Source organism: Stegodyphus dumicola, chromosome 5 (genome assembly GCF_044657685.1).
Source record: "Stegodyphus dumicola isolate Sdum_Otavi_A_Nest chromosome 5, ASM4465768v1".
In the NCBI taxonomy this organism is placed as follows: Eukaryota; Metazoa; Arthropoda; class Arachnida; order Araneae; family Eresidae; genus Stegodyphus; species Stegodyphus dumicola.
In genome coordinates, this window is record NC_140772.1 from 74,425,485 (window position 1) to 74,453,480 (window position 27,996).

The following is a 27,996-nucleotide window of genomic DNA, read 5'->3' on the forward strand; positions in this document are numbered from 1 at the left end:
TAATATAATCAATTACGTTCTACTTTTCTTTAATGGCTACAATTCCTTATCGTGAATTATATTACAAAATTTCCAGAGATTTCATTTCTATTCCTGTTCCACTACCTTCTGCAGTCTATCAATCGTGGTGGATTTGAGCTCTTTTCAAGAGACCAAAGACTAAATAAAGCGTTAAGTTAAACATCAGGAACTTCGCAGGAATATGTTCAAAATGTATATATGTTATTATGTTCAAAATGTATATATGTTCATTATAGTATCAGTATAGACCTGTATCAATCTTCAATTTTCCAAGGAATGCAGTGGTATTTTTCAAAACATGATTTGTATTGTTTTGATGAAGCTTCATTTTTGAAAGTCACTGGGATAAAGAAATGTAATTTCTTCTGTAAATATAGACGTAAAACTTTCTCTTGAAAGTAAAACTCTTGACGTAAAATGTGATCTCTTTCTCTAGATAGATTTGATTTTAACATTTTTCCCACTTTTATTATTTTTAATTTCGCATTGTAAAAGAATTCTGCCTACAATGATAAACCTCTTACTGAAATTTTCTTTGCATGGACTAAATCAAGGCTGCGAGTTTTTTTTTTTTTTTTTTTTTTTTTTGGGGGGGGGCAGTTTTCTATAATAAATAGACCCGTGTTTTTTGTTGCAGTCATTTATGTAAACCCATGTTTCGTTAAAGATCACAATGTATTTCCATTTATCTCATGCTAAATAGGTTCCTTAAAAAATTCTACAAATTACAAATTGTTCTGCGTTAAGCCACATGCCTTAGCAAAAGCTGACGAACATTATGTTTTTTAGATTTTTTAAGTTGAGCTATTATTCTACGTTTTTTTTTTATTTAAGTGAGGTTTATTATTTTTTAATTGTTGCTACAGATACATTTAAAGAGACTTTGCAACAGATTTCTGCGTCGGTAGTTTTTCTTTTGTTAGCAAGGATTTGACTTTAGATTTTCCCCCTTTCCGATTAATAATGTTGCTTATTTTGCACTTAGAAATTTTAATACCATGTATTTTACAACGTTTTTGAAATATGGGTTAGAAATATTCGTGGAAACATTCGTGGAATATAGTTCGGAAAGCGCGTAAACATGTCCATCAATCCACAGCTTGTTTACATGAGACTGTTTGAAAGAGGAATAAATTTAAAAATAGCAGACGATATTTCTCATTTCATTCTAGAAATTTTATTACAAAACATTTACTTTTTAAAAAAATTCTTTATCGAAATCGTTCTAAAAATGTATAAACATTCTCTGTATGCATTAAGTAAAATTCATGTTAATTATAAGAATTTTAGTGAAACTAAATTCTTAGAAACTAACCAATATGTGCCTTATTTCAGATTTGCTGGATTATTTCCTTCTTCTGAAACCTTAATTCTTCATTTTAAACCTTGTTTACTTTCTTAAATAAGAGTCTAAGTTAACATCCGCTTTTGAATTAACGAAGAATGATTCGGAGTATTACAAGGAAACATGATCTGCGAAGCGAGCAACCAATTGGAAATCTCGTTTTCTGTATTTCCTCTGTTGCCTGCATCTCCCTGTTTGTTCGGAATATTTGCCTCCTGTTAGTTGCTAGGAAAACAAAAATGACATTCTTTTTCTTGCTCTCTTTTCCTTGATGAAGAGGCGATATTAGATTTCAGATAGACTATCTCCTTAGTGCATTATGGATTGTATATATTAGGAATAGACATGGTTCGATTGTCATCGGATATTGTGATTACATCATCTCCGTTCTTCTATTTTTAGCTGAAATTCGAGTAGTTTAACTAAAATTTAAGAAGCACAGATCATCTGAACAAACCTTTTAAAAGATATCATATCATATTTGAAAATCGAAAATATTTAGTGCGACAGTTTTTGGAGGAGAGGTAATGGTAGTTAGAAATATCATTTGTACTCTGGCCTGGAATCAAGCTCAAGATCACCCATTTCCTGTCTGAATGAGCTTTAAGAGACTAGAAGAACACATGGAAAAAATGTCTCTAATTTCATATATTCCACTCATTTCAGCGCAACTATAGAGAACAACACTGAATCAGACAGCTAAATCAAGCCGATGACGAATTGCCATCTGTTAAAATTTTTATTTCGGCGAACACCATAGAGATATTTAGGTTTCTTTCAAATGGCAGCCTTTAGGCTTAAATGTCTTAAGTCAGCTGGAGGTCCAAGTCAATCGTAGGTTAAGCGAGAATCGTACCCAAACCTTATGTTTTATAGTTGCTTTTGCTGACCGCAACATCGCAATAATACATGGGAGGAATGCCTAATTTTTATAATATGACTATATTGATATTAGAAAAATATATTAATTATACTAACATGGAAGATTCTAAAATTATAATAATATAACCACACGTATTTTTATAGTCATTTCACTTATCATAGGGCCCACTAGCGGCCAAACGGTAAAATCCTTGAACTTTGCAAAATTCCTGTAGCCCTGCAGTTTAACTCACTTACATTTAATTTGTTAAACAGCAAGTGTCCACTGCAGATTTTAGATATTTAAGATGTAAAACTATTTCATTAAATGCAATTAAATACTCTATGAAAATTACAGATTTTCATTTGTGCGCTGCTGACTGAAAAGGAAATGATGCTTTCAAGATGAGATTGCTCCCAACTGGGTTTTTATTGGACCCCTTAAATCTAAAATGGTTATTAGCTTTTTAAGAGAAATTAATGGACTAGGAGCTGAAGTCGATGAAAATTTAGCGGCAAAGATACTCTTAGCTTTTAGCCTTAATTGCAAGTAGTATTTCATTTTATAATGGAAAAAGCAAGTAAAATTAGGTAAAGAGTCGTAATTATAGAAGCTTAATATACTGAAGAAAAATTGTCGCATAAGATAAAATTATGGAAATGGATTATAATTATTAAACCATAGTTAATGATTAAGGCGGAAAATAGACTTACTCTTTTAATTCTAAATAATTTTCTTTGCATTTAAAACCTAAAAGAAAAAGAATAAAGATTTTTAATATTTTAGAGAAAACTGTTACGTTTTGTTAAATTTTTCTTTTTCTTAAGATCAGATGTATAAGAACGCTGACAGAAAGATAAGAAAAGATAACGCTGACAAAAAGGAATTTTTGAAAAAGTCCCAATCTTTATTTACATATAAGAAACTAAATAAGAGGAAAAAATTAAAGACAAATTTTTATACCCGTTCTGCGCTACAGCTGCAGGATTGAAGTAAAATAAACTTAGAGTATTTAAAGTTAAAAGTCTGAATTGGAGTTTCAGTAAAAGGCGATTAATTTTTATATTTTATTTCTTGTATGATTTTCCCTTTTGCATTTTTTGTTCTCGAGTTTGTACTACTATGATCCTTTTTTAAAAATTTGAATTGTTTAGATATTGTATTAAACCCCTTATACAAGGATGCAATTATTACGTACAGACGTCATGAAAAAATCCATTTTGAAGCGATTTTTAATTGCCGCAAAAATCTCATGCGGACACCACTTGACTTTCCTTTACGGACTATTAAAGTATACATATTTTTTTCTGTACTTCATTTTAAGCTTAATTCCTCGAATTATTCTAACCTAATTAATCAATGCCTCAAGGCACGCCGAAAATTACGTCAAAAATTGTAAATTTTGAAATTAAATATTGCGATCAATTTTTGTCTCACGGAAACCAAACTTCTTGCATTTTTATTTTTTATGACGAGTATAAAACTTTCTGATATATAAGTATAAGGGCCGGGAGACCATACTTGAAGTTAGATTTCATTATTTGTTCAAAATATTTTTTTTTTGTTTGACACTGCCAAAATATGAATAGTTTTGTCATCTAAAACACTTCTGCAATTCGAAATATATGCCACTTGCAATAAAAAGAGAGGTGTACAAGTAGATGTTGCACCAGTCCCATATACAAAATATCAATGTTCGACGGCTAATCTTTTTTGAGCTATGCGAGGTACATACGTACATACCCATGTAGAGACATCATGAAAACATCTTTTTTTAATTCATTTTACGATCCGTTTTGGAAAAATAAGTCCTTTCTTCTGTCTGCACATACCGGCATCACGCAAAAAATAGTAAAAAATATTTTTGGAAATATTACAATGGATATCCGCGTTGAAATCTGAACCCCAAATCTTACGCGATTGCAGTACTTCCTTTACTTTGTGTTTGTAGAAAGTTAAGTAAAAATGCCTATTTCAAAACTGAATGGAAGAGCGGTTATGTTTTGCAGATAATAAAATAATCATATTAGTTGTTGTTGTCGTATTTGAGTATGAAATAAAACAATTTTCATAAGTCATAATTACAATGGCTACATATTCTATCTGAATGACTTTGTTGCCATTTCATCAGCATTTATTGCTTTGCTCAAGTTCTTAAAAAAGATGATTTCAGAGCTCACTGGGAATGTCTGCAGAATGGTTTATTTTATTATTTTCACAGCATTTTGTCTTCAGTAAGTAATAAAACAGCTTTTGTTCTGTATATGTTGCATTCTCTTAGGGGAAGAGAAAAAAAATGCAAGGAAAAAAATGTATTGATGCATTGCCTTCTTTGATGTGACAAATTCAGGATGGAGATCATTTTACAACATTGTTTCACGAATCTTGGACAATTTTTGTCTTTCCTTTCAAGATTTCTGGTAAGAGGTTTTATTTTACGTGCCTATTATTTACTGTCTAGATTGGTGCAGGATTATGTAACAGTTTCTTTGAACGGTTTTCAATTACATGAAACTATTACTTATTAGAATCGGCTCACGAGGCTTCTTGTCATTCACGGATTTCCGTTTCTTAAGCATAAAGCACTCTATAATTAAAAAGTGAGATTTTTTTTCTCATACTCGGTTTGGCAAGAAAAGGAAGAACACTAGATTTTGAGCGATGCCGAAAAACTCTGCTATTCAACGAAGCTAATTCCAAGAAATATACTTCCCTTTTTGCTCCAGCGGTTTATTTCATTGAAATATGTATCCCTAAATTAAGCTATAACCTGCGCGTGGGTCATAATCGTCACGTAGTCTTGCTGTTGGATTACTAGTGATTGTTGCTTTCATTCTGAAAAATTTGTCTTATTTTAAGTAAATGTCGCTTTTTATGGAGGCGCAGAAAACATTCTACACTACTATCAATAGAAACTGTTATTACAGATGAACTCTGATATTCCTAAAGATACTCTCATAGCTTTTTGTCGAAGAAGTCCGAGCATCGCTATATCTATTCGGAAATACAGAAAGACAAAGAGTAAAAAAGCTTTTAAAATTAGTTACAATAATAATAATAAGAGAAATTATCAAAATAAAAGAATTGGGTATCAAAAGTCCCTTGAAACTGTAAGTTCTTTCACGGAGCGAAAAGCTAAAACACTTTAATTTATTAATTATATCCCAGCTTTTACCATTTGGCTTTGCAGCATTTATGGTGACGATGATGGGAAATTCCAGAAATTTCTCATTTAGAACAGTTTCGTAACAGTCCACAGATATAAAAATAGCATTCACATGCTAGCGTCAAAGGTGTCTTTTTTTTACCACTACAATATACTCAACTTATAGATGCTAGCTATAGTTTATTATATCAAATTTTAGATTCAATTACACAAATTTCACTTTGGTGATTTCCTTATTAATTTATTAAGGCGGGACAAAATAAAATCTTGGCACCCACACTGCTGAAATTCTAATTCACGTGGGCTATTTTACGTATAGGTGCCAGTACCGTTATATTAATCCACAGCAGGATCATAAAAGTTCTCACTGCTGTGAAAGTGCACATATTTTGCTTGCAATAATGATCCTGGTTTAGAAGATCTCTTTTTTGTGTATGCATGGTAACGTAGCAATTAAATGTCAGATAAAAATGCATTAGTTTGCAAAAAATTTTAATTTTAAACTGTAAGAAATAAACTGACCTTTATATTAGAATGAATTCCCCGTCAATTAAATATTCCTGCATCACTTAAACTATAATGAATTACAATTTAATGAAATTAAATGAAATTCCAAACGTTCCTCCATCAATAAAAATTTAATGAAACAATTATCTGCAATTTTTGCCAAATATCATAGCAACATCCTCGTTTACACTTTGTACCGTATGTTTGTATTTCCTTCTGTAAATGTTTGTTGCATATATTTTGATATGTTTCATAAGATAAATATATTCATATTGTTCAGGAGACGATTACATATACATTAAAACTGATTCTATAGAATACCTTAAAATATTTCAGTTCGTAAATTTTTATAGTAACACTACAACACTCAACCCATGAAATGGTGGCTTTGTTAAAATTTGGTATACAAATAATGCTGGCATTTCTGATTATTAAGCTATTTAACCAATGGCATCATACAATATATTAGTACTGTTATACAACAATTAATGTTGCTATTTCATTGAAACAAAAGCTAAATTTAAAAATACCAACATTAATTGTGCGTTTCGTATTAATTCGTGGATTTTGGCGTGTTGCTTGCTCTAATTTTCAATCTTATGGTGAATGTTCTAATGCTAAATATTCAGAGTTTTAAAAAACATTCACTAAGAAGAATTTGCGTGGTTTCTTTACATCTGTTTTATTCTAGAATAAACATTTGGTTAATTTAATGGAGGATTTTATACAAAATCGTTACGTGTAATGCTAATGTGAACTTTTCAGAACATTAGCTTCCACAGACTGAAAAACCTTGCATTTTTTAGTTTCCCCATCTGCGATAGGGAAATGCCATTTTGTAGATGTTGTGAATCACACAAAGCTAATTTTTTCCATACATGTTGCTGCCAGTTAATTTGTCAATTCTTAAAATTATATTTAATGGTCTTTAATACAAATTTTCATTTTGTACCTTCTGGAGATCCCTGTAGCCTTGATCACCTGTTTTTGATATTGCAACTTGCCTGAGCAGGAATTTTATACAAATAGGAGACTAATATTCCTTTTCATCTACATTTACACTCATCAATCGTGTAATGACATTTCCATGAGAATTAAGCACTGGTTCAACATTTCTGTTTTAATTAACATCACTGGTGCTGTTTAGGCCTTCTTAACTAATAGTAAACAAATGTTTGATGTTCGACGCCAGCCATATGAATGCTATTTTTGTATCTGTGGAGTGTTACGAAGGTGCTCCAAATGAGAAATTTCGAGAATTTCGCATCATCTTCACCATAAATGTTACAATACCAAATGGTAGAAGCTGGGGTATGATTAATAAATTGAAGTGTTTCAGCTTTCGCGTTCCGTGAAAGAATTTGCAATTTCAGTAGACTTTTGCAATGCAATTCTTTTATTTTTTTCGTTTCTTTTATTATTATTATTACTAACTAACTTCGGGAGCTTTTTAAGCTCGGTGTTTCTGTATTTCGGAATTGAAATTCCGATGCTTGGATCTCTTTGACAAAAAGCTATGGGAGCATCTTTAGTAACATCTGGAGTCATCTGTTGTAGCAGTTTTCCTTGATTGCAGTGTTTTCCGGATTTTAGTAAAGGTTGGGATTTTCTTAAAATATGACTAGGTTTCAGAATAAACGCAACAATCCCTGGTAATAAAAAAAAACAAGAATACGGGGAAATTACGTTATACCCACGCGCAGGTTCAATATTATAGATTAATTTAAGGACACGTATTTTCTAGAAAATGAACTACTGACTCAATAAGCGAAATATATTTCTTGGAATTAGTTTTGTTGAATATCAAAGCTTTTAGGCATCGCTCAAAATTTAGTGTGCATTTTATTTATTAAATAGGTACTCAATGCGAACGTTATTTACTTCCGGAACTTCTAGCATTTTATCTGAGTCATATTGCCCTTCCACCACATCTAGTAACGAATCATTAGGCTTTTTTTAAAGCCAGGAAGCATGAAAGATTAATGATGCCCTTGCCGAGATTCCAATTCCGGGGTTTTCCAATTGCTAGCCAGACGTGCTTTCAATTACAATACAAAGCCAGGCGATAAAGAGGGAGAAAATTTCTTATACTGACCCACTCTTAAACGGCAACTGAGAATCAAAGGAACCAGTTGCCAGATCTTGGTGATGATGGTATTGCTTACACACTTTTAGTCCAGGCCACTTGTAGACACATTTATATTTTTTAGAGAGATGAAACGTGAAAACTGAGCAAGATCCACATCGGGATTTGTATTCCGGACATTCCGACTGTCAGCTGGACGTACATCTAATTACACCCAAAGACACATGAAAAGGAGAGACAAGACAAACTTTCTACATGCTCCTGCAACCGAATGCAGCGTCAGGGCTGGAGATCCCAACTGAAAACCCCCATATTAGGCAAGAGGCGGTAGTCCAAACAAAAGTCACCTGGAAGATGCTATGCATTCACTTTGTCGAACATCCGGGTCCCACACTACATTCTTACGGACTTTTCAGTTATCTCCCTTATCGCAGTTTCGAATTTGGCCGAGGGTTTACCACAAGGCGTAACATATTCGTCTGGAAATCTAATCCTACCTCCATGAACATGGATGATACCTACCTCCATGAACATCATCAATAATGCTCCCACAAGTACTACGCGGGCTGCGCGTCACGAAGGACATTACCCAGCACACCCCACCCTACGGAGCTACTGTTGCCATCAGCTTAGGACTTACACCAATCTCTCAGCCGTCTGACCATAATTAAACGATCTTCTCCGGGTTTTGAAACAGCCAGAAACGTGTTTTTATCCCCTGGTGCTGGTCAGTTGTCAAGATGCAGATCCTAGCCCGTAAAATAAATGACTGCCAGGGTGAAGCATGCTAAGGAGAGAGAAAAATCCCTTACAATATGACCTCAAGTCATATTGTGTGTCGGCTGGTGGCGGTGTTTACTTGTCTAGTTCTGCATTTCTTTCCTCAGTCCAATGCTTTACTCGATTGGCTAAAATATCTATGCCATGTAAAATAAATAAGAAAATGACACGTGTTTTCAACAAGAATCGCTTAGTAAAGAAAAGTTTAACAGGACGTGTTTCAAGAGTTCAAACCATTCCTTTTTCTGTAATTCTAATCATTGATTGAACTGCAGACACTAAAGAGAAAAGAAATGAACGTGCGCGAAAGTTTCAATAGATTTTAATAACTAAATACTCAGTTATATCAAAGAGAAGAAAATAATTATTAATTATCAGATTCTTATCATTGTGTGGAACAGAAGGATGCTTTTTGTTACAAGAAGCTGAAGACTTTTTTTCTAATGATTTTTTAATGATACGATACGAAAGTTTTTCATATCTTGCAATACTTTCCTGACGAAAAACAGAATCAGATGAGCAAATGCGGAGTGCACTAATTATTATATTAGTACATTCAGGGATTATAAATTAGCTATCCTTCAGGAAATGAAAATAGACTGTCAGTACACTGCAGTACAAAAATTAGATTTACTGTGTACAACTAAAACGCCCATATAATGGGAGTCACTAGAAGATTCAAGTTTTTAAATTTGAACCTACATTTGATGAGGAATTTAACTACAAAAATGGTATATCATTAAATATTTTTTAGTCTTAATCTTATATGTAACAAACTGTCAATTAATAATATGCTTATACACAAAATAAAGAAAATGTTAGAAACTAGTTAAGAATAAAACGTTTAAAATTTGCTTAAGAAATTTGTGCTTGTTACTTATATGAGATTCATTATTAAAAATTAAACTCATGTGCTAAATTAAACTCTGATTGTAACAGTTTTGAGCTAATATAAAGAAAAACATAATTATGTGTTTAGTCTTTGAAACTATCAACATCTCTGGAAAGCCTTTGAAAAATCTCTCGAAAACGGTATTTTCGTAGCAAGAGTTATTCAAAGATACTAGAAGGGTCTTGGTATTTTTTTTCTCTGTTTTCACTGTCTTGTTCAAATAATATTCCCAGCAACAACTTTAAACTTGTACAATTGTCCTCAAAGGTTAACTTTTAAAAGGTTAACTTAGATTACGTTTTCCGATAATGTAATTGACTTAGCAATCTGATACTTATTGATTTCCTTTAAAAACTTGGTAGAGAAATGGATGAAAAAGAAATCTTAGTTTGTCCTATTCCATTTCTGGTGATAATATATCAGTCTTTTTCTCATCATTGTAACAGCAAATCTTTATTTCACAACCATGTATTTTCTTAAAACACTTAATATTTATCTGTCATTAATTATCTCCATGTAAAATTTTGATTTTTGGTTTAAGTGGTACTATGGATTAATACATTTTACAGCATTCTAATCGATAACAGTATGTAAGATGTATTATGTACGCAAAGTTAACCAATCTAATAAAATACTATGTTCGCCAACTTTCTCTTTTTTTACTAATTTATCTTCTTTTTTTCTATTATGTTTCAGCCCATCAACATCTTGTAGCCATTTTATGCACTTCCTTTGCCGTCTTACTTCTAATCGCTGCAAGTTACTCTATCTACCGAAAGAAGAGACGACGAAGAAGTTTGTATCAACCATTTCTGGGTCTACATGCTAGTGTTCCTAAAATTTCGAAGCCTATCGATCCAATAGTATATAACTATGTCTGGTAAGTTATATGAAAATTCGGCACCTATTGTTCTATTTGATGTCATTGAGTAAACAGGTAAATGCTAAAGAAAACAAATATTAGGAACAGGAATTGTCTAAAAGTGAAGAAGAGCAACCACTGAAACTATTTTTGGCCAGTAATTCTCGAGGTTTCCTGTACTTTCTCGCGTAAACTCATATTTCATGTCGATTTCTCAGCTGAAGAGTCATTGTAATTTTTGCAGGTGTCAAATCCTTTTTAGATGCCGTCTTCATTCTTTCAATTTTTATATTATTTTATGGATGAGAATTCTCAATGACCGCAATTCTGGTTCCGTCGTCAAATGCCAACCGGGATGAAAATATCTGAATTAAAAGTGAAATCAAAGAAACAAAGGAGATAAATTCCGTCAAGTTAAGCACTGCTATTGCTATAAACTAAATGTTTACAGAAGCTGCAATTACAAATTTGCAGAAAATACGACTTTAATAATAGAGATAGATCGAACGCGACCATTTTTCTTCCAACTATGCTTCTGTTATAATGAGCTCAAAACGATCGGCTGGTGTTGCCCCACAGTCATGTCAGAAACCGAGAATTATTGTGCGCATTTCAGTTTGGTCAGTTCGAAACAAGAAAGATTTTTTTGTTCATTCTAATTCATGTTGTCAGTTTTTGCTATCTAAAGTCTATGTTATTACTCACCATTCATCATTTCTTAGTGAAGGTATAGCCCACAGTTAAGTCCGAAGCTGAAACTTTTACATTACCATTAGTTTTCTTGTAGATACTCGAAAACCTTATCGTCTATACATAATTTAAAAACGATTATCTTTTTCTTCAGATGCTTTTAAATTGCTCCGAATAAAAATGATATATTTATTCCTTAACAGTACAGTTGATTAATATCATTCCCAAATTTTATATTACATCTAAATTTATTTTTATTTTTATTAGTCGAAAGGGGCTTTGTCCCTGTTTTCGTTTCGTGATTTTGCATCGAATCACTATAAACGGCGGGCTCTAGTGTAGAATTGGGTGCCCTTTCGATTAGCGACATTTAAAAAAAAATTTTGGTGATGAAACCTCACTTCTGGTTACCATGATAGTTTTAACTTTTTTAGCTTCCTGATTTTATTTAAATGAAAATAGATTGATGTGTACATGGACAAATTTAAGGCAATGCACAATGCCTAGTTTGTGCAATTCCAGGATTTTTTTAAAGTGAAAACAGATCGATGTGTACATGGACACAGAGTTTGTGCAATTCAATGACTTCTTATTTTGGTTTTGTGTAGCGACCATCTTGAAATTGTGCCTTCCTGGCGCCGATCTTGGCGTCAAAAAAGAATCTCCAACAAACAAGGGGCACCCAATCGTAAACTTTTACCTAAATGGAGTATAATTTTTCAAATTGTTGCCACCAAATTTTAGAGTCCTGCATTATATTTGAAGAAATTAAATAATGAAGAATCTGCATAAATGTATGTATGTTTCTTGCATTGTGATAAAACAACGGTACTTAGAGCCATCCAATTTTGAACGACGTAATCCTACTGCGAATATGGGCATCTGAAAGCCCAAATTTGCAATTTGCAATTTGTTTTATTATCGATTTCCTATTTTGTAAAAGTTTTTTAACGAATTTTTGATTAACAAAGTCAACGATTTAAAAGTGAGCAATCGCAACACTCTACGGGGAAAACAAATCAGTTTATCTCCAGCGCGCGGAACTGTGTATCGGCGCCCAATTCAGTGTTTCAATTGCCAAGAGTTTGGGCACTCCCAAAATAACTGCTTTAAAAAGATCAGGTGCTGTAAGTGCGGACAAAATCACAGATCCAATACCTGTAAATTAAAACCAGAGGAAAAACATCAGACCAAACTAATCGAGAAATGCCTAAAAAACCTTTACAGTGACAAAGTTAAGCAGAAAAACCCGCAGGAAAATTTAGCAGAAATCAAATCAATCATTTTCAAAGATCAGAAAACCCTTTATCTCGTGAAATCAATAACCACAATAGCTCAGAGAATTAAATCAGCTAAATCAAATATGCAGAAACTATGTCTAGCTTTTCAAGTCATCGAGATTATTTTTAACTTTACAAATCAAGATTAATTCGCAGCTTCTCTCAAGACAACCATAGCCGAGCGGCAGAAACCCTCAAGCTGCAGATCCTCACATCGTGGGGCCACGTTTACTTCTCTTCTGGAGACTGCACTAGGTGCAAAAAGTACGTTTCCTCTTATTGGATTCAACTATCATTAAAGACACCCTACTTATAATATATTGGTAAAGGCCACACTAGGCTGATTGCCTCTTAATTGTGTTACGGCATAGACATAGACTGTGTATCGGAAATTCTAAAGATAGGCTCATTTTAAAATTATTTTGCGACATTGCTGTTGAACAGAATTTTTATGGTTTAAATGCCAAGAACATGATATTTAATAAATGAAGGTAACACACAAAACGTTAAAAAAACGCCCCTTTAAACATAATTTAAAATTTGAAACCTTTTAAATTTTTTATTTTTTTATTTTTTAAATGTTTTTTTATTCGTTGTCCTTTGTTGCACTTTTTACAGATGATTATAATCAGTCCTAACAGAGTACATTTTCTGTTTTTATGCACTTGTATATTTTTTGAACAAGCCAAAATTAAGTTCAAGGAATTTCTCTCTAATAAAAAACTTGAACACACAAATTACAGAAGAATATTTAAACAAAGTATCATTCTACAGAATAATTCAGATCTATATCATAAAAAATTCTAGTATTCTAGTTTAAGATATGTCTTTGTAGTATCAAATAAAATCGACAGATGACTGTAAATATGTTTTGTTCTGAGCAAATTCTACGACTCAGAACATGAATCTTTCAAAGACGGAGAGACAATGCGAAACCACTTTGAAAGATCAGCGTCAGGTGAGGGATGAATGTTCGCTGGTGCCCTCTGGCAGATTTAAAGAAAGAAGCTTTTGCAAGCCGTTCTTTTTCTTTTATCTTGAACCACGGGACGAGAGGATTCTGCAAATCTTGTCAGCGCTTTATTTGTGAGACATTTCTAAGATAAATTCTTGCTGTAATTTTAGACACATTCGAATTTATCTTCCTCCTCGTATTATATCTCTTACTAAGTTATTTGATTTATTAACATTTTGACATCTTTTAACTCATTAAACAGTAGTAAGTAAGATTTATGTAAAAAAAAATTCTTGAGTTATTATTTTAGCTGTCATTTTAACATGTATATTAAAAAATAACATCCCAAGTTCTGAATTTAAATTTTGCATCTGAAACTTCTTCTAGATAAGGAAAAGTAACCAATTATGATTATGCAAGTAGCAGATAAATTTTGAAAATTAAAGTTCTAAAAATAATCATCAAGCATTATTTTTGTTAAATTTATATTTTATTTTGGGGTACACGTGAGATGATACTACACATGACATTTTTCTGTTCCTTTTTTTATTTTTATACATCTAATATTTCCTCGAAATTTCCTAAAAGGCTGTGGACATCTCGTACAATTAAGGCTATTCATTTCTGAGCAAAACTTGCTGCTGTTTATGTAATAAAAATAATTATTTAGAGGTACTATTTAAAAGTATCGTTTATAGGAGATAATATTTCATATTTCTGTTTGTAAGTTCACTACACTTTTAATTACAATTTTTCTCGTGAGATGTGGCAGTAATTTGCGAGTTTAATGTATCATTGCATCTTTTATTATTCAACTCATCTTCTCTTGTTTTCGTCATCAAAAGTCCAAAGCTTACATATTTGGTGAACTAATTCGGTTTTCCCAGCCCCTCATAAAATTAAAAATTAGAGAAGAAATACACAGATAAATAAATAGTATAATTATACATTGTTTAATGAAAAAAATATTGCATCTCATTTCCATAAATAATTTTTCAATGCCGTTGCATGTGGAAACATTTTAATGTTAAGAACACTAAATAATTTCGAGCAATGTGGAGAAATGTTTGTAGCAATGCAATGGTAATAAATAACACATGAAGAGCTAAATAGCACAAAATTATTTAAGACATCATTTAATGCATTCACAAACGGGTATGCATTAGCGAATTAAATTACGAGTCAGTGACCTGTAGCCCCAAACAAGCTTATAAAACTTGAACAGCGGATCCGCACACCTGAGTGCTCTGTCTTTCAGTCAAGGAAATAAAAAACATATTCCTGCATTTCGTTGAGCTTCAGTTTACCTTGATAACTACACATGTATCCATCATCAACCTGGAGGAATTCTAAATGCATATTTCATCCAGATGGAACAAAGCGGGATGTTTATTTTCTGCGAGCTTTCTATTACAGTATATTTATTTCTTCTTAATTAAGTCATTCAGTTTTAGCTCCCAGGTTGAGGAAAGGTTACCTTTTCATACCTAAAATAATTTTCTTCTAAATTGCAATAAATATGAAAATTTTTTAAAAGAAAGGATATAAATATTCAAACACTTATCATTTTCATTCACTGTGAGATGGTTCATCATGAAGAAAATTGAGTCTTGTACCTTGTCACCAAACTTGCCTGTTGTCAGATGTTGTAGAAAGCCACAAAGCATCTTTATATAGTCTTTGGCATTTTATGTAGTACCATCTGTGAAGTGAAGCTGCATAATAAATACAGTTCTAATTATTTAACAGGTTGGATGCCTCACAGTTCCCATAACCATCATTTAATTTTCATTCCTGTAATCATCATTCCTACGATCATCGCAGCTCCTCTAAGCATCATCTAATCTTCATTCTTGCAATCATCATTCCTATGGTTATAACAGTTTCTATAACCATCATATAACATGAAATTTTTACGAAATTTTGAAGATGTATGTATTGCATTCCATCATAATCTTGATATTACATTTCGAATTGTAAGAAAATACCACATTTTCTCAGTTGCTTTCTGTCCATGGTTATACTATTTTGTTCTCTGAAGCAAGAAAGCCTCGGTTAATTTGTCTTCAGTAACTCCTTGCATGACGGGGAAGAATAAGATATTTCTCTCATCATAGTAAAACCCAAATAGCTGTGTCCCAAACCACTCCTTACAATGTGAATTATTTCTTGCAGACTATAGCTTCTCAGTTCTGCATGGTATTAAATCTACAAGCGCAACAGCCCTTACGTGCTTTACTGTAATAAATTAAACGAAAAACAAAGTTAACGCTGCGTGTGCCTCAGTTATATACCAGCGGCGACGTGTCAGAATATTGGAGACTAAACACGTGTTATACCGCTTAATTTCTCCTTTTCTTCATGCTAAGGGAAAATATGTAGTCTTAAATTTTGTTAAATTACTCTTGTTTTAAGTTTTACATAATTTTATCATCAAACGTCCTTTTCGGTGCCGTTGAAATCATTTGCTGTATTTAATGACTATAATATCAGATTCATTACAAACTACATTTGACGTGAATATTATAGAAGACATTTTTTATGGTTTGAATGTGGAAAATTCTATGTTTTCTGATGCAGTCTATGAGAGGTGTTTTTATTGTTTGAACACAGAGGAATTAGAATGCATTAAAAATTAATGACAAATTTACATACAGTGGTGGTGAAAAAAATGTTTCGGAAATTATATTGGTTTCGCATATCAGCAAGAACATGGTAAAGTTTTCACAGCTACATTATGATGAGGTATAAGCAGTGTGATTATAATTCCATAATAGTGTAAGTCTAAGATTCACTTTTATTATCTTAAAGTGTCTGGTACATCTGAGTAGTCTAATAATTAGAATTCTCAGATTGCTTCATTTCAACACATGAAACATTAAGGAACATTGTTCAAATGATCCTGAATAGCTAACTGATCGTGACAGAATCTTAGAAGAATTTTAGGAATGCATTTAACGTAGATGTCCAATTTGATTACTGACTTGGTTTATATATAAAAGAGAGAGAGAGAGAGAAAGAGTATAGGAATAGAAAATCTTTTTAAATCTTCATTTTTGATACATGTTCATTGCAGCTTTAATACATAAAAGATTAATGCCATTTTTACCTAGGAACATTTGCTACTTGATGCGGTGAGCGAGATAAAAGCATTTTATGTTCTTTCTTTATTGCGTTCAATTTTTTCAGTTCGTTCCCGAAATACTTATCTTAGCTGATGACGAGCAATAAGAACCTCTTACAACCAAAACAAAAATACGAAAGATGCTTTAGGATTCGTGAGTAACATATAAATAGTTCCATAAAATCATTAAAATAATAATAAAAAAGTCTTGGCTGTTGTAGTTGATGCTTTGAGTTTGCTATTTTAGGATAAGCTGTTTCCTTCGAAGTTTCTTTTAAGAGTTAATAAGGATCAATCCTCCCCAAAGATTTCTTTTTCATGCTCTCTTTCAGCTACTTTTACCATGGATATTTTCTGAAATAATATATATTTATACTTCTCTATTTCTATTAAAAGCTGCATGAAAAAAGTTATATCTGTCAAATACACTCTAAGTACTAACTCTAAAAGAAGAATTTGATAGCTTTTATTAATTTACTTGTAAGAAATTTTAGGCTTTTCTCAGAATACAAAACATGAGAAATGAGCTGTATCTTATCATGACATAACATATCTCTTTCATTTGGTATCTGGACGTGCGAACATTATACAGCATAACAGCCTGCAAAGAAGAATATTATATTTTCTTATATTCTTCTTCAGTTAAAGAGTAATTAGAGAGAGACGCAAGATCCAACAGTACAAATCCTACTGGTAAAAAATTATTGTCCTGCACATTTTTTTGCAGAGCCCTGAATTATTTGTTTCTGAAGAAGAAAAATCATTTCTTTTGCTATCGAAATGCATTCAAACTTTTCAAATTAAATCGTCAAACACAAAATGAAGTTCATAAATTAATCGACTAATAGTCGATCTAAAATTAGAAAGTTAATTTGCGAATAATTAAATTGAAAAATTAAATTATTAATTATACAGATTAAAATCTCATAAAATTAAATTATTAAGTATACAGATTAAAATCGTATTTATACAGGGTGAGGCAAATAAAAGTGGCTCGGAGAACAGAGTTTCTGTCTTCCATGTCACTTTTATTCGCCCTGCCCCATACAAATTGAAATATATTTCAAAAAGAAATTCTTATGGTTCGAATAATAACCGTTATTAATCAAACTGTTAATTAATTTACCGTTAAAGCTTCTCTTCTCTTCTTCTTTCTTGTAAATAAACTAAAAGTATTTTTCTGTCATCTTTCTCGTCACTGTTACATGTTCTTTGTCAAATTTTCGTATTCTGCTTTTCAAATGACAATTTATTTCTCTTCAAAGACGTAACAAATATTTATTAGCTGAATCTCTTTCCGCGAATCACCAATTACATTTTTTTAATCTTCATTTTAATTTTGTTATAATATAAAGCCTCCGACAGTGGATAAATTGAAAACTAATATCTTGATTTTAAATTAAAAATAACTATGATGCAGCGTGCATTCTTGAAAGAAGAGCTAATCTTTCTTTCAATTCTGAATTCGAAATACAAACTTAGCGTCTAGATACCAAGTTAAATTAGTTTTGTTTTTGCTTCTTTCGATAACAACTGTTGCTTTTTAAATACTGAATACTGTTTTCTTTTTCTTTTGAGGTATAATTGGACGAACATTACCGTATTACCTTCGTCAAATAAATTTATTTCCTGCTATATAAACTGGCTAATGGTTATGTACTTGTGTATAATCAGAATGAGTCGCATAAAGAAGGTCAGAATTCTTTAGCTGTATAAAATGCTTTAATGATTTTCCTTCTATTATCCACCTAATTTCTTTTAAACAGAAGTAAGATTTTCCCCGTTTTTCAGCATTTATAAATCTTTGGAGATTAGTTGTGTCTGAAGAACAGAAGGTCATTGCTCCTAGTCTTGACGATGTTCTTAAAAATACTACTTATTCTTCATTTTGAATGTCTTAACATTATACAGAAAAATTCTGCATTAGTAATGCATTTTGTGGGAATACTTATATAAAGATAATAACTACTTATGCTACTAGATACTTATTAATTTGATAGCCTTCAGGATTTACAAAAATGCACAAGGAGAGCAAATTTAGTAATTTTCTAGCTCCTGTGTTCGTGGATATCATGAAATATACATTGTCATTTTGCTATAAAAATGAAGCGTTTCGCCGGTAATAATAGAGAATTATCAAACGTACGAGTTCTTCGATGAAATATACCCATAATCCTGTTTTATGACTTTTTAAGGTAAAATATTATTAGGATGCTGTAAATTCCGTTTTATTTATAAAAATAACATGGAAGTTTGAAGAATTTTAATTAAATTTTTAAAATTTACTGTGCTTTTTAAAGTTTATTTTAAAATTTTATTCCGGTATTTCTTCATTTCATTCTTCAAGTGTAATAATTCAAAGGTGCCTTCTACTATTCCACAATTATAGGTAAATACTGTTTTTACTTTAATAGGTAGCATTTAAATAATTTCCATTACAATTAATCTTCTGCGGATGTTGTTATATTTGATGATTGTTGGTGATTTTCAGTCTGCGATGCTTCACGGGCAGCAAATATCGGTTGCAATTTAAACTATCAGAACAAGGTGTTAAAAAGAGATGCAATCTGAAAGCTTCAAGTCCAACACCCCGAAATTTTATATTTAAAGGAGTAAAAAATTTTTTTAAATGTTTTGAAAATGTAAAAATTATAAAATTAAAAACAAGCCTTTTTTTATTCTTGGATACAATTTTCCTTTTAAAACCTAAAATAGTTTTAAGCTAAGCTGTTAGGATATGTTAGCAAGTTTAAGGATTATTCCCCCAGAAATTCAAGATGTAGAACGTAAAAACGTATATTTAAAATAAGCAGTACAAAATATGAAGGCAAAACGACAGGAAAAAATGGTATGATATTATTTTATCGAAAATAAACGCCAGGTGGAAACTGGTGTGCCTTTTTTATAAACAAAAGATTTAATTGTTTAGCTCTGATTTTATTTCACTGGATCAGTTGAGTACGAAACTTGCAACAAGTATTTTCCTCACATGGCTATGCTTTCCTTTCTGCATCGTGTCAAATCTGCGAAATAAGAACAACAAACACCTCGAAAAGTAAAACTGCGTCTTAAAACAACATAGGAATTTGTAAAAAAGTAAGCTCTCTGAACTTTTTAAATTTGCCTTAATTACAACTATATAAAAGTCATGAATTTAGAAAAAAAAAAGAATTTTGAAATAGAAAAGTAGGAACAAAGTATTTAAAAGTAGTTGCCCTGATTTTAATACATGCTGGCATTTTGACAATTACATTATTTTCCCGTTAATACTAATAAAGAACAATTAAGTTCTAAAATTTAGCTGTTAAATTACGTTAACTTAATTATGAAATTTTACATTCTGCACTTTTCTGGTCAAGCTACACAAGTACTCATCCAAGTGATGCGGGTTCTCAACTTTACCTTATTCTTACATCTAATTAAGATCGTTTAAATTCTCTTCGCTTTGAAGTTTTGAATTGTGCTGCTCACTGGCCATGAAATGATAGCCATTTGTAAAGTGGATATTAAAGTTAGATACTCTGTAATTACAGCCAGAAAATTCCAGTCAACTCTTGAGAAAGTGGTTGTAAGCGGTTTATTGTTTAAATTGCGAGCAGATTTAGGCAACTGTTGAGGACTGTTGGCAAGTTAACGACTCGTGTTTTTGTGCTGCAAATTAATTTATGTAGTTACATAAAATGTACTTTAAGTAAAATTTTAATTAATATTTATTTAACTGTTTGCATTTTATGTATAACTCATTTTGAACATATGCGTTATCTAAGATAAGACTGCTCGGTTAAAATGAAGTTGATATATATTTTGATGTATATATAGAATTTTTATTAGTTGATATATATATAGAATTTTGAGTTAGAGCTACAGTATAATTGATTATGTTATAAAAACATAATGTAGAAACCGAACGAAAACAATAATTTGAATTAAAAAAATTTAAATTGGTAAGTAATGTTTAATTAGAAAGCATGAAGGAAAAAGGAGGAGTAACAATAAATTAACAAAACAAATAAATAAGGTAAGGAAAATTTTAAATGACTGAAGGGAAATGAATCAAAAGACAAAAAATGAAGCCGATAATTAAAAATAATGCGAAGATAAATATTTTAATATGAAAAAAAATGAAAAAAGAAGAACGTTTAATGAAGAAGTTTGTGTAATATTAGATGTTACGGCAAGAGTGAACTACTCGACCATTCGACGGGAAATGATTTCAAACTGAAACTACCACTTTGAGGAATGTTTTCTTCAACAATATGACTTTACTTTCGAAACCACCGTTCTGAAAATATATATACGCGCATGTGGATCTCAATATACTTTTTAATGTTTACTCTTTCATTTAATCTGAAACCTTTTTAATTACTTCTTTGTACGAAATAAAAGAAATAATGTAATCGCGAACATTTTCAGGTATCATATTTTAAAGAACGTATCCATTTTGACCGCTATCGAATGCAATTTAACGATGTTTCTGCGTGACATCTGTACGTAAGGATACAATAAAGGACTTTTTTTTCCAAAACGGATTGCAAAAAGGATTTAAAATGGATTCGGAAGAAATCTTTTTCGTGAAGGTACTACATACGTATGTATATATCTCGCATAACTCAAAAACGAGTAGTCTCAGAACGTTGAAATTTTGTCTATAGTATAATGCATGTAGTACATGTAGTTGTAGTTGTGCGCCTCCCTTTGTGGTTGCAATCGGCCGCACAAAAAATATAAATATATATATATATGCCGAGTAACAGAGTTGGTGTGTTGTATATATACAACACACCAACTCTGTTACTCGGCACCATGAGCTCAGTATATTTATTTTTATATGTTGGTAAAATGTGCAATTTTTGTTTTTAAAATTATTCAGTTATGTTGTTCTTATCTTCCAGTTAAGGTTTTTACGCCTTTAGTTAAGCTGCATGCAATAGTAGTAGAATTATGAGCAATTTAAAACTTGTTTAAGTGAGGATAAGCCGAAATTTTTTTTACCATATTAGCCATTTAGTTTTTACCATATCAGCCATTTACCTTAATGAAAACGTTTTTAATTGTCTAAATAAAAAATTCAAAAACAAAAATCAATTTATATGAAATTGGCTAACTCGTTCGTGCGGTGATTAACAAAGATTGACTGATTCTAACATGGCCTGGGTTAAGACATGAATATTTGTAATCGTAGTGTTTTTGCGGCATTCGAGCATTTAAGAAAATCTACCTAGCTAATCATCTTGAGGAGCTGATGATAAGAGGGGGAGATAGAGAGTCTTATTAAATACTTCTAATGACTTTCCTGGGGGATACTCTTAAAAAGGATTTAAGCGGAGCCATAGATGAGTAGCCAAGTATACTTTGCCTAAATCAATAATCCAATTTATGTCAAAATGATTCGGATCAAAACCACCATTTTCAAAAAAATGTATCTTATTTAATTTTTTTTAAATATTCAGATGAGTGAAAATGAATCCGGAGAATTAATGCGCATAATAAAGTAATACCCAATTAAACGTACTTAAAATGGCATTTAACATTACGCTTTTCAAATAGTTAGGAAAAGAAATATTTAGAAGATATGCACCGCTGATTATAATATTGCCTTCTCATAAAGATATTTTAGCATGAAAAGTAATGAAAAATAAATTTAAAAAAAATAATTTTGACATTGCACCTACTTTTGGGATAATCTTTTGGTGAGCTGTATTGAAATTAGCTAATTAAAATTAGAGGGGATACGAAAAAATATTTTCTTAAGTAAGCTTTTCTATGAAAGATTAAAATATTTTCTACTAATTTTCATGCCTATTTATTAGTATTTCATTTCCAAAATTACTGCACAAGTAGAACCTCTGGTCACAAACAACTTGGTTCACGAATAAATTATCGAAAGGAAGAAAAGCCTCGAATGACGAACGGTGCCTCGAGTAAAAATACGCAAGTCGACAACGTGGGATTTTCAAAGCTGTTTTGCAACATAAGCTTATGCAACGTAATTAACACTTATGTTACAGGGCCTTTCGGTGCCATCATTTTACTATTTTACATTACTTAACTCTCACTTAGAAAATTACACGAATCATGGAAACAATGATTCACTGATCATGAATTCGGCATGAAGGAAATTATGGCCAAACTGGGTTGCAGACAGCGAATTCGAGCACTTTAATACTTTCGGCTTTTTATCTATTATATTGTGTCTCTAACTAAAAGCATGGGTTAGAACGTTAACAATGGAGACATAGTTACTAGAGGATCATAGAAAAGAGCTGATCAAGAAAGAACTGCAACAACTTCAGAAGGAGCAACAAAAGATTGCGATTGTGGAAGAGATGTGTTTAGAAGAATAGAAAGAAAGAAAATGAGCCTAGCTCTTTGATCCGCGAAATTTTTGAAAATTTGGTGAGATGCAAAACTTTCACATAGCGATATAGTAGCAGCAAGAAGCAACATAAGCTCAATCATCAATGATAATACTATGTCTCACTTTAAAAACCATTCAAAGCGTAAACAAAAATAAATCATACTGCACATATTTTGTGTAAAACAAAGGTCACATGAGCCTTAAGCAGAGTCGAATGACGCTTAAAGACAAATTAAAAAGGACGACGACTTCTTGTTTTTACGAAAGGAAATTTCACATAAAAAAATAACATCTTCCTCGTCATTTTCCACTTATGAAATCTCCTTTGTACTAATACAGTAAATTTCAATTACATTTAATCATTTCCAGTTTCCAGCAGTTTTGGTTTGTGAACTTGTACACAAAGTATTGTAGTAAAATTTAAATAAGCAAACATCGGTGGGCCAAGAATGAATTAATCCTTTTTATTTTAATTCCTATCAGGAATATTGCTACAGCTGCGGTTTGTGGGCAGATTTCAAGAATGAATCAATTTCGTGAACTGCGGTTTACTGTACTTTAGTTCCTACACATTGTCATAAGACTAAAAGGTACTTTAATCCCTAAGCATTGCTCCCAGACTAAATATTTTGCTCCGACTTAGTAAGCTCAGTAACGTTTAAATACACTTTAAGAAATCATTTTATAGGCGTATGCCGCGTACCAGGTGGATGTGTTATTATTCTGTTGTTACGTACCGCAACTTTGCTGATTTGAAACAGCATGGGCACTTAGCCTAAATATAGTTTTGAGATACGTAATGCGCTTTAAAAAATGTTACTCAGTCGTAAAGACTAGAAAAAGTCATTCTCATAAAGAGAATTGCTGAAATTCATGTGGAAAAGGATAAGTACTATTATATTATTATTCAATTTATTTCAGATTATTACTTCTTAGGCAAATAGGTGCTACACATATAAGTATAAAATTTATAAATGCAATTAACCTAAATTATTGTAGTTACTTCCAAATTAAAAAAAGAAATACCTATGGATGAATTATATTTCTTGGAGTTTCGATTAGTTTAAAGAAATAGTGACTATATAATCGAATATATGCAGCAAATTTTCGTTAATTGTTCACTGCCTGACGAAGAAAATGTCGTACTACGAATAAGCACATTTATTGCTATGCAAATTTCTGTGGGGATGCACATGTAAACGTTATGAAAATATTTGCATTAGCAAACCACTCATATCATTAGCTCCAGTAAATAAACTCCAAACATCCAATCTATCAGTTCTCCGGTAGTGTCCCAGTTAGTTTAACACGAGTTTTTCCGGTGTTTTGGAGTCTGGTGAACGAAGAATATGAGGCAAGCAAAACTTTTAATACGTCGACATACTCAGTATCAACAAATTGTATTAAAGAAGGGGCTGTTACTTAGTCCTTGCCCAGTATTGAAGAGGAAAAACAGGTTGATAATGAAGCTATTGGTCGGATTCGGCGACAGTGGACCCGAGAAGGAAACCCTGTAAGGGAGCAGCGGTTCTCAACCTTTTGACTAACACGTACCATCTAAGCAAAAATTGAAAACCTTTAGTACCACCACTACAAAGTACTACTACCACCACCTCTTGAACAAAGCTCAGATCGCATAAATTTACGAGTGTTAGAGTAAAAACTCAATCAGGATGCTGGGGTTTTGATTTTTGAATTTAATAGTTAAACATACTTTGCTTCTTTGCTTACGACTTATTTTTCTCTTGCGCACCACCGGTTGAAAACCCCTGCTCTAAGCCAAAATTGCCATCCGAGAATTTCTGTGATTTTTCAGCAACATATATTATTGTAGCAGTGTGAAATAAAGTTAAAGTTGCTTTATATACTCAGTTATATTTGAAGAAGAAACTTTATCAAACGGATGTAACTTTTAATATGTATATACCTTTTCTTCAATAGGTCTGTAAAGTAAAAAACTTTTGGTGAATTAAATATACTCATTTTTTAAAAATAATGGATGGAGTAGTCGAATCATAGAACCGAGAATTTTCAGAAATATTCAAGATCCAAAAATTTGGATCTTCCGAATCCTGATCTGAAAACGGTCAAGCGGTTTAGTTTATATTAAAAAATTATTTTATGTCCAGAACTCATCGAAACAAGTAATATAAAAAAAAATAAAGTCAATTCCTACTTAGGTCAAGTAAGAAAAATTTTATTTTAGTTACTTTTTATCTTCATAATTAAAAATTTTTCCTTTCTAATTTATGAAGGTGCTGGACATACATCATATCTTTAGTTACGATAAACAGGAATAAATAAGTAGTCAGAGCGCAATAATCACACCTCACGACGTCATATCATATCTGATCCACGTTCCACAACATAAAACATTTTATGCGGAGATTTCCCTCTTTTTTAATATTGATTTCATTTTCTGAAAAAATTTTCTTATCACCGTGATGAAAATATTTGACCATTAAAGATATTCTAAACAATCGAGTATTCATTCTCTTCGATTACCGTCAAAAACTGCATGAATTATCTACGTACTGCATTTTCAAGCTGTTTTCCATTTTATTGGTGATTTCACCCTTAATGAATGAAATTTTCTTGAAGTATTGTTTTTGGAAGAAACCAAATTTGTGAAAGTTAACCAAAGTGGTAATTCTACTCATTTCTACTGACCTAAAGGACTTTACTTCATATATTTCTTACTTTCCTTCTGAAACGAAATACTGTTGTAAATTCATTTCATTATCCCATTTTACATTCATAGGATCGAAATAACCTAGAATCAACATTCTACAGAATCAAGGCAGTGTACGTTCGAGGCGTAAGGCCGACTAAGCATCCAGACTACACGCCGACATCAGCTACTGCAAACGATTGACACAATAAAGTAGAAATTTCGTTAATGATGTAATAGTGATGAGTAAGAAGATTAATGCAGTCTGTCACTTGCACAGAGTTATCACATGCCATACCATCAAAGCGTAATACGATTAGCACAGCCATGGAACCGACTTTGCATAGAACCAACATCGACACAGAGGCAACGCGGCTATTAACTTCCAAGTGGCTGTTTAATAATACATTGGAATAATTTATAAATCACAAATGTGCACTCAGAAACAGGTCCTTCATTTTTTTTTTTTTTTTTTTTTTTTTTTGGCTCCTGAAAAGAGGGACCTGTGTCTGATCCCCTCGAACTCGATAATGTCTTATTCAAAATCAATGTTTAAATAAGGATGATGTTTTGTCTTATTTTAAATAATAAATCTATGTTTTATCTGCAATCTCCTACTTAATTATTTTAATAAATTTAGAATATTTCTCACTGCGGAAGTTTCTTACCTGTTCAGTAGCCTGCTTCTGTAGAGTACGAGTATATTTTATTCTTAATAATTCTTACTTTAATCACGCACGGATTCCATTCGTGTGCTATAAATTTCAAGCAGGAAAAAATTAATCAAACACGAATTGTTTTTACCGTTTATGTAGTACTAAAACAAGAAAGTTAATTAGATCTAAGTAGAGCACAGATGCTCCAATAGTTTGTTTTCCCACTATTGGTCTTACTATTTGGAGTTTCTGAATGTTAGTTCTTCCCAAAGAACTTGCTAACGTTTTTGTAGACTAATTTCCAAGCTTAATGAGGCTGTAAAATCTTGTGACGGGAATCGTTAAGCATACTCAGGATGTCTCGGAAGTCCCATTTTTGTTAGAATTTATATCCTTTTGTTTCGCATGCATTACTGAATGTAGGTGTTATCTTTACGGGTCACAAAAACCATTAAGCACTTTTTTATTATACTTATACATATTTTATACATATATATATGAAGGTTGCAAAATCTTAGCATTTAAAAAAAGTTTATAGTTTAAAACTCTACTATGACTAACAAGGTATGTATTCAAAACTCTGTAACGCATTTCCTTTCAATAGCACATACATTAAACATTTCGCAGCTAAGAACACTTACTCACGTTCACATAATGAAAAGAACAAATGATACTTCCTTTTAATTATTTAAAAATTAAATGCTACATTAATATTTTCGATGTAAAATGACGTTCCTGTCGTGAAAAATAAATAAAAATTCTAAGCGTTACTTTTACTATTGAATGCTCAAGTCTTACATTTTTTTAAGTTAGTGAATTCGAAAGCAAGTTTTTTAAAATTGCAACAAATTACCGCTATCTGCAGTGGATGATATCGTTGTATAAGTGGTTAAGTCCTTTCAAATTGGCATTTGAAAATCCATGTATTGAATGAGTCGGAAGTTACAACTTATTTGTCACATGCTCTGGTTTTCAAAAATATAAATAGTCCGTATAGTGGCTCTCGACGAAATGGTCGAGTGGGTTCTGCAGCTCTTCCCAGTCGCCCTCTAATTAAAGGAAAGAGTAAGAAAAATAGCACTTTCTCTTGTGGTGTAAGTGTTTAGTACGTCCAGTTAGTAAGTAGGAAAACGTGATTCGGATTACGTACATTGAGGACATACTTCATTTTTTAGGTTTCCTGGTCTGAAATATATTTTTAACTCTACAGAAGTGTCTGATTTCAGACATTCTTGGCTTAAAAAAATTAATGGCTCTCTGCAAAAGTAAATTTTAAAATATGAACTGGATATGTTTATCCTTAATTTTCAAAAAATAATTTTAGAGTAGTTGACAGATTACTGTGCGTTACCATTATATCGAATTAAACGGTTCAAATCATCATCATCATCTTTTAAAATTATGTAATTTAAAAGAAAACTTCTTTTTTTTTTTTTTTTGTAAAATTAGTCTAATATCATTAGAATAATAGCTAAAGGAGTAAACTCCTTACTGATGTATATAACATTAATGAGAATTTCTTTAAAGTTTATATTAGTAGGGAGGATATTATTAGTACGGAATGTAGATCTTGTATACAAATTTCAATTAAAACATTTTCTGAAAACGTTTTTCAATAGCAAGTATTATAAATACAGTACCTAACTTCAAAAATGAGCAAAATTCAACTTTAATTTGAATTGATTTGAATCAAAAAAGCTTAATTTCATTTTAAAAGATATCAGATGCTGTTTTTTCTCAT

The 27,996-nt window shown here is 31.6% G+C and overlaps 1 protein-coding gene across 1 annotated transcript in view; it reads left to right on the plus strand.

Moving 5' to 3' along the window:
* Positions 1 to 27,996, plus strand: part of LOC118192370 (synaptotagmin-15-like) — a 150,558-nt gene that overhangs the window by 28,867 nt on the left and 93,695 nt on the right. The window contains exon 2 of the mRNA XM_035363317.2: positions 10,356 to 10,539. Within this exon, the coding sequence (XP_035219208.1) occupies positions 10,356 to 10,539 (184 nt within the window). The remainder of the gene's footprint in view (positions 1 to 10,355; positions 10,540 to 27,996) is intronic.